The sequence below is a fragment of the Bombus pascuorum genome, chromosome 1 (genome assembly GCF_905332965.1).
Source record: "Bombus pascuorum chromosome 1, iyBomPasc1.1, whole genome shotgun sequence".
Lineage (NCBI taxonomy): Eukaryota > Metazoa > Arthropoda > Insecta > Hymenoptera > Apidae > Bombus > Bombus pascuorum.
In genome coordinates this window covers 27,995,210-28,003,642 of record NC_083488.1, presented here as the reverse complement: position 1 = coordinate 28,003,642, position 8,433 = coordinate 27,995,210, and the positions used below count along the sequence as shown (strand labels likewise).

Here is an 8,433-nt window from a genome sequence, read left to right as displayed (position 1 = left end):
TGACAACAAATCGTTTGTCTCCTGTTTGATGCTCAGTTTTCAACGGAATTGAACGTCCATTTTATAGGCAAAACGAAGTAGATGAATTATTTTTAAAATGATAAACGGCCATTTTCGTAACTATCGAGAAACGGTAGACGATTTAAAGCGGCCATTGTTTAAAAATATCGAAATGAACGGTGATTTGTCGATGCAAGGTAGCATAAATAAGATATTTTATAATTTGAGGAAGGAGGTAAGGAATATTATAGATTTTTGACTCCATGTTACAAACGAGTATGTTTTGTCATTTTATTTATAATATTACATTTTTCTTAATTATAATTTTTTTCTTACAATATTTTATATTCGTACATAGTATTTATGATTTTAATAATTTTTATAATTATTCACCATTTACAATACGCCATTATCGATCATTTATGATATTCATCTATGCTATCTATACCATGGTGGTAGATAACAAAATCATGCTTAACTCGAAATATAACAGAAAATTACATTAAAAATTTTATATTATTAGTAATGAAATATTAAATGTTGAATTAGGATGAGCGTCGTATTTCGGAACGGCATCGGAACATACTGTACCTCATATGTGATTATCTGGAACACAATGGGTGAGTATGTTGTAATTGAAACATCTTCTTAGTTCTAATTTTTTTCGGATAGTATTGATTTGCACGAATAGAAATAAGTGGGCATGGTGGGAAAAAAAAGAAACTAAAATTTGAAAGTTCAAGATCGGTAATTCAGTAAATAAAGAATAACTCAATCGATAATGTAGATTATCTAGTTATAAATTAAAATACGAAGTTCAAATTCAAACATTTAAAATTGAAAATTAAAGAGCAGAAGACAAAAAATTATTTACAAGGATTTATATCGTAATAAATAAACAATACACTCTTTCTGTCTGTCTTATCTAGAGATAAAACACATATTTGATGGTTATCTTATGCTATGAAATCATCGTGAAAAATTCTTTTAATCAATTAAAAACTATATTTTTTAGGTATATAAACATCAGCGATGTATTATTCCGGGAAGCTCGTCTATCTCTAGAGCATCGAATCTGCGACAACATCGATTTGGAAATTATTGTTACAGAGTATGAAAATTATTACAAGATGAGATTCCAAAAATATCCCATATTGTGTAAAAAAATAACTGGAAGGGAAATAAAGACTGGAAGAGAAATGAAAAATGCAAGCAAAGTGTAAGAATTTAGATTATTTAAGATATTCAAACGTGTAGTAATAATATCATCCGTTACAATATGATTCAATATTTGGAAAGGTAGTAAGATAAACGTCAAATCTGTTAGTAAACAAACGAAAAGTGAGACCCTGAAAGAGAAGACAGAGAAGACCCTACAACAGAAGATAACTGATGACACTACAAACCATATTAATCTTGCTATGACCGTGACACCCATTCTCCCCAGTGAAAATGATGAAGCTTCGTCAGAAGAGCTATTTAACGCCCCAATGGAACAATCCATACAATCAAAGATATGGAAATGCACTGAAAAACTTTATTCAGATAATCCAGAACTGCGAAGAATTGCTGAGGACATTTCCTGTGTAAGTTGTTCTCCAGAGATATATATGTATTCTAAAGCTTCTGCGGAGCGAACCACCTGTTGATATGCCGTCTTCTATACACAGCCGCCGATGGGGGGGATTCCTGGAACGCTTCAAATATCAGATTACATAACGCTTAGCTTACCTAATACGCAGATCATGTGCTATCTTCCTTTCATCTTTGTATTCGTATATCGCAGGAGATCATATTGAACAATTTAAATGTACATTGGGATGACGTTGTAGGCCTAGAGGAATGTAAAACCGCTGTTAAGGAGGCCGTAGTGTATCCTCTAAAGTATCCTATCTTTTTTGACGGCCCGTTTTCTCCCTGGAAAGGTATTCTGTTATACGGACCACCTGGTACAGGTAAGACACTCGTATCTTTCCATTTCTGTACGTGTTTACAAGTAATTTACGAAACAGGGAAGACAATGTTAGCGAAGGCAGTAGCGACAGAATGCCATTGCACCTTTTTTAACATAACGGCCAGCTCATTGGTAAGCAAATGGAGAGGTGATTCCGAGAAGTACATACGTGTAAGTTGTTTTCCTTTGTGTATGATGAGGCGATTCTAGGTTTAAAAAAATTTGGTTTTATTTTTCGTCATTTATATATGGAAAATGAAATGACGTTATATTCGTGATGAAGCAACGGATTTAAGGAATTTTGAATATAATATTTAATAAATAATAAATTTTTTAAATTGAACAGGTTTTATTTGAACTTGCCTATAGTCATTCGCCTACAATTATTTTTATCGACGAGATTGACTGGATAGCCACGAATAAAGGGGACTGTATATTATCTGAACCTGCAAAGAGATTCAGATCAGAACTTCTTTCTAGATTGGATGGATTAGTGTCTAATGAAAATTCTAATGTAGTTCTTTTGGCTGCCACTAATTCCCCCTGGTATGTATATCATGTTTCAATGTTTTCTAAATAGAAGATATCGTAATATCTCTCCACATTCTAAATGTGTTTTTGTGTTGCTTGGAATATTCCTTCATTAGTATTAATATAATAGAACAATAATATTTATTGTAAATATATTTTTAGGGGCATTGATGCAGCTTTACTCAGACGCCTTGAAAAGCAAATATACGTATCATTACCCAATGAAGTTGCTCGACTTGGTATATTCAAATTATACCTTAGCAACCACTTATTAGAAAATACAGATATTGTAAACCACATAATAAAATGTACTGAAAGATATTCTTGCGCAGATATAAAATTGCTTTGTAAGCAAGCATGGCTGCTAGAAATAAGTCCAATATGGAAGAGACTTGAAAAAAACGAAACATCTGTTACTGCTTTGAAATATGAATTAAAGGATTATGAAATATTAGCAAAATTGATTAAAAAAATGTCACCTACAGTTGTGCAAATAGATAAATATGATACGTGGAACAAATAAATAGGCAATCATAAAAACGCATATAAAAAAATATAAATAAATGGATTATTGTTCCAAAAAGTCGTTCGTGTGTATGCATATATATGCACGCACGCGCTATAGATTAAGTTTAAAATGTCTCGGTTTACATATATACGTGGTATATGTAATATATCTTTGTATTATATATATGTTACTGTATTTTATCAATAATATGTTTTATTTTTTCTTAACTTATTGATTATTTTGTAAAAAAGCAAAACCTTATATGAAAATAAAATGTTTTTTATTTCAAATAATTGATATTATTTTTTCTACAGTGTATTAATATTAGTTGACATTATTACAAAAATTTAAAGTAAATAAATACAAGCAGTTTTATATCTATATTATCGTTATATTATTATTGAAAAAATTGATATAATCAACAGTTCTTCCTGTTCTCCTGATTGCTTCTTGCTTGTTTCAAACCGTGATAATAACCTACAAAAGAAATAACATAGTCCATTGAAAAATTAATATATAATAAAATACTTATATGATATATATAATTACCTGTGTGAAAACCACTAATATACCATGACATCAACATACTTGAAAGTGCATCTGTATCATTGTCTGGTAATCTAGTACATTTTATTAAAATTTCGTATTTTTTTCCAAATAAAATTGAAAACATATCTTATCCATATTAAACTTATTCCAAATTACTTATTAATATTAGAAGTATTTAGCATTCTATTAGAATTTTTAAATTGTACTTACTTGGCCATTAATTGTGGTGGTAAAGGAGGTGCAGGTGGCATTATATCAGTCATCGAATTGAAAGATGGTCCCGGTATGAACTGATGTTTATACGCATTTGCTTCTTCGGAGTCACAATCCATTTTTTCTCCATTATATTTTTTTGAATTTACATTTGTAGAGAAATTAGTCTCACAAGTCTCATCATTTTCTTCATTGAATTTCTCTTCCAAAGCTTTCTTTTGTTGTGCTATTTGACTTTGCAAACCTTCTGATTCTAAAAGAGAACTCAACTCGACTTTCTCTGTATTACCATAGCCTAAACACAAAGTAAAAGAAATTTTTATCGTTTAATAGAATGATTGAGCGCCATTCAGTTATTGTCCTTACAGGCAATGTATTAGAATTTCCCATTAATATATATGTCTACGTCTGCCTTGATGTATGTAGTAATAATCACTCATCTAATGAGGAGAATTATGTTCCAAGCAACTAATAATGAACAATAAGTAACATGCATGTTTATGGTTTATGAGTCTATATCCCACAGGTCTTCCCATTGCACTCCCAGGCATTGACAGGTACCACTGCCTGCTCAAGGACCTACTGAATGACACTGTGATAGACTATGAGAAAGCCTTTACTTCATATATATACATATATATATATATATATATATATATATATATATGTATTTTTAATATATTTCTTAATTGACATTCATCATGCTGAAGGTATTACCTACAAATTTTACAACACAAGTTCCATTGTTTTCATAAATTTTTGATATTATAGCTTCATAAATTTCTCCATCCTCTGAATATATTGCACGACAAGGTGCTCCTATAATCCATTTCTATCAAGAAGAAATGTGTATACAAATAAATATACGTAAATAAGCAAAATAAAATAATTTGCTTCTTAATCAATATATTTAATAATATTCTGTATCAAATTTGTAATATTCTATTAAAATCACAACCTTGTGTAATTTACTTGCATGTTTAGGCTGTTTAAAATTTTGTAGGTTTTCTTTCGGTTGAGAATTTTCAACATCCATTCCCATTCGCTTGATAACTTCTTCTTTTGCTAAATTTATTGCTTTATCGTATGCTTCTATTAATGCACTATCATCCCAAACATTATCATTGGCTGTGTCTGTATCCTTTTGAGATAGCAAATTATACGTTATTAATATTGATACAATTATTTTATTATCAAACTATTGCAAATTATCATATATGTAATTTTTCAAAAATTAACTAAAAGGTAATGGATATTGTCAATTACTATTATGCTAAGATCTTGTACTAAAGTAATATTAAAACCATATACATACGTTTCCATTTCCTCGTATAAAAAGTACATTCATATCATCTGCCATTTTAAAATAACATTATTTAAATATTGAATTTGGTTCTGAAATATTAATTTGTCTCATTTCTTTGACTGTAACACATTGTAAACAATGATGCCATTATACCAACTATAATACTAAAAATCTATTCCCCCATTCATTCGAAAGATTATTTCTTGAAGTAAGGTTAAGATTGAATGTTCCCAGACTTCAGTAGCTGTATTTTATTTTCTTTAAAATATCTAACAATATATTAGAATACTATAAAAAAATATTATATGCACAAAAAATTGTTCATAGCGAAATAGCAAAAGAATTAATCACATATTACAACCAAAACGAGATCACATTATACATTTGTTAAATAGATTATATTGTATCGAATATGCATTAGTATTTCAGCTAGTAAATATAGTTTCTGTATCTGAAGATAAATAAGATTTAATTCTATAGAATTGCATAATGAATTATACATTTATTTATTATTATTCGTATTCTTCTCTAGTTACATATTGTCAATAGCAACAATTACGAACATGTAAACAAATGTAGAAGAAACCGTTCGGAAATGGAAAGTGAAAAATTAACATGGAAGACAAGGATTGGTTTGATATAACCAAACCGTAGTTTATAAAGATGTATTATAGATATATATTTGTAAAACTGAAATCAGATGAAATAAATATTGCCTGAGCTTTTAAATGTTTAATAAAAACAATATTTCATTTGAAAAAATGCAAGATATGTAAAATTACAAATTGATCATTTTGCTGGTTTTGTATTATAAAACGCGTGGCCCGAAGAGCACGTGTCCGGTAAAGATACGTCACTTGTGTTTCATAACCGTTAAGGAACCGTTTTATAACCTATCACAGTAAAGGAACGTCCCAGTATCGCAGCGGAAGAATGCCGTGAAAGTTTCTGTGCAAAGTGTAATTGATCTACAATTGATATCTTCCGTAATACTTATCTGGTATTCGGTCAGGGTGTCCCATACTCATGATATTTATGACAGTGGAATGGCGTTAGTAAATCAATTACAAAAATTTTCGAGATCAATTCTCGGTATTGCATCGAATTATTCAAAATATACAAGCAACACAACGTTGCCCTTTTTGCAGGCAACAAGAGGAACATCGACTACGCAACCACTTTCAGAAAAACAAGAGTAAGTGATACAAATTTTCTTGTGCTTCCCTTCTTTTTTTAATAGAATTTCAGTATTTACCTTTCAATATAAAATTGATGTCAAAATAATAATGCTAATAATAATGTCTAAGAAATTTTTCTCTTTGTAGGAGTATAACATCTAGAAAAATAACATAGTATTAATAGAATAGTATTAATAAAAGCAACATTGACAGTGAACAGCTAAACATATAACACTGTTATAAATATATGATATATGAATTTTATTTATGTATTATTAAGACAAGTATATCTTATTTTTAAATTATTTCTATTATCATAAGTAATACATATAATTAAGTTATAATTAAGAGAAGATTAATTGAAAAAACACAAAAAATAAAGAAAATAATTATATTGAGATAATTTTTATCTTTCATAAATATTATTTTCAGAGTAAATATAACGTTTGTTAAAACAAGTGGAGAGAGAATCAAAGCAAAAGGGAAAGTTGGAGATACTATATTAGACGTAGTAGTAAATAATGAAATTGATTTAGATGGATATGGTATGTTTTAAAGAAGCATAATTTGCTTAATTTAAACTAAATAATTTTGAGGGAGGAAATATTTGAAAATTTTCATTTTTATCAAGTTTAATATTCTTATTATTTTTAACTTTTGATAATTTATTATATAAGTATGTTGTAATTTTAAAATATAATTGATATAGGTGCTTGTGAAGGAACTTTAACTTGTAGTACGTGCCATTTAATATTTTCGAAAGAAGTTTATGATAAACTTCCTGACAAACCAACAGATGAAGAATTAGACATGTTGGATTTAGCATATGAATTAACAGATACGTGAGTTCATAAAAATCAGTATCAAATCATTCACACGATTAATTCTATTACTTTTTAATATTTTATAAGGTGACTTTTTTATGTAAATTTTATTGCCAAATGTTGTAACCTTAGCTGTATCTTGGTATTGGGTATTTCGAAATCTGCATCTCAATGTAGAATTTCAAATTGCTAGCTCTGAATACTATGAAACTGAAATTATAATAAATTTTCATAGTTTTTTATTTATGACCCTATAATTGTTACAAATCTATGTTTGAATTAGCGTATTTACAATGTTAATTTTCAAATGGATAAATAGAAATCTTATTATTAGTATTAATTTGTATAGCAATAAGTATATTTATTGACATATTCAGTTATATAATATTTAATTCCAGGTCACGTCTAGGCTGTCAAATAGTAATGTCTAAGGAACTAGATGGAATTGAGGTGAGAGTTCCATCAACAATTAATGACGCAAGAGCATAACTAAAATTATCTATAGATTTTTGAAAATTTATATACAATGTTATAATTCTCTTGTTAAAAAAACCCTTGTTATAATTATTAAAATATTGGTATTAAAAGAATATAATAAAGAATCTTGTGTTTAAATGTGAAGCTTATATATATATATATATATATACATATGTTATAGTATAATTGCAATTTTGATATTTGTACATTGCCATTGTAAAAAGCCTATACAATTATGAAGAAAATATATCTCTTATTTTTAATATACATGGTGTCAATTTTAAAACGTGCATCTAAATTATTTTCGTTACTATTGAAGGTAAGTAGAAATTACTAAGGAGGATTTAAAGATATGTACTTGGTTATGATAAAAAATACTCTTGTGGAATAAATTTTGCAACTTCTGAAAGCTTAGAACCTAAAAAATAATTTGAAATTAATTTTGTTTAAATATACTGTTTGATTTCTTAGCTATAGCTAAGTTAGAAAATCGTCCATAGACAATGAAACAACAGAAATGTACATGCAATGCTTTTTCGTTCTATAACGGGATATCTGACACTATCATCATTTTCGTATCACATGCGACATTATGGATTCAGTATAGTAATATTTTTAATTAAAACAATCACCTAGCGATGAAAAAGCGGAACTAATCGACAGATGATCCACTTTCAAAAATTCAAATGTCTCGACAATGTCTCGGCAAGATATTTCAACCTTTAAGGACTAAAATTAAAACTTATAAGTTCGTTTATAATTTTGATAGATTTTATTAATTACAAGAAAGTTTATAAAAGACTGAAGTTTTACGTAAAAAGTACAAATATTCTTTCAACAAAATTAGTCAATGTCACGTCCCGCGACCCGCGCGATTTCATCGACAGATATAA

The 8,433-nt window shown here is 28.5% G+C and overlaps 3 protein-coding genes across 3 annotated transcripts; 2 read left to right on the top strand and 1 right to left on the bottom strand.

Annotated features, from left to right (window-relative positions):
• The first annotated feature begins 947 nt into the window (after window positions 1-947).
• On the top strand, window positions 948-3,023 carry LOC132916033 (katanin p60 ATPase-containing subunit A-like 2). Its single transcript, XM_060975777.1, has 6 exons — window positions 948-1,219; window positions 1,304-1,586; window positions 1,787-1,955; window positions 2,013-2,125; window positions 2,301-2,500; window positions 2,648-3,023. The coding sequence occupies exons 1-6, from the start codon at window positions 948-950 to the stop codon at window positions 3,006-3,008; spliced, it is 1,398 nt and encodes a 465-aa protein (XP_060831760.1). The 3' UTR covers window positions 3,009-3,023.
• Window positions 3,024-3,363: 340 nt separating this feature from the next.
• LOC132909642 (survival motor neuron protein) lies at window positions 3,364-5,233 on the bottom strand. Its single transcript, XM_060964579.1, has 6 exons — window positions 5,071-5,233; window positions 4,714-4,896; window positions 4,473-4,587; window positions 3,753-4,050; window positions 3,543-3,613; window positions 3,364-3,470 (listed from the first exon to the last, which is right to left on the bottom strand). Exons 1-6 carry the CDS (start codon window positions 5,113-5,115, stop codon window positions 3,412-3,414), a joined length of 771 nt encoding a protein of 256 aa, XP_060820562.1. The 5' UTR covers window positions 5,116-5,233; the 3' UTR covers window positions 3,364-3,411.
• Window positions 5,234-5,923: 690 nt separating this feature from the next.
• On the top strand, window positions 5,924-7,807 carry LOC132909685 (adrenodoxin-like protein 2, mitochondrial). Its single transcript, XM_060964639.1, has 4 exons — window positions 5,924-6,256; window positions 6,672-6,784; window positions 6,949-7,081; window positions 7,462-7,807. The coding sequence occupies exons 1-4, from the start codon at window positions 6,108-6,110 to the stop codon at window positions 7,550-7,552; spliced, it is 486 nt and encodes a 161-aa protein (XP_060820622.1). The 5' UTR covers window positions 5,924-6,107; the 3' UTR covers window positions 7,553-7,807.
• The last annotated feature ends 626 nt before the right edge of the window (window positions 7,808-8,433 follow it).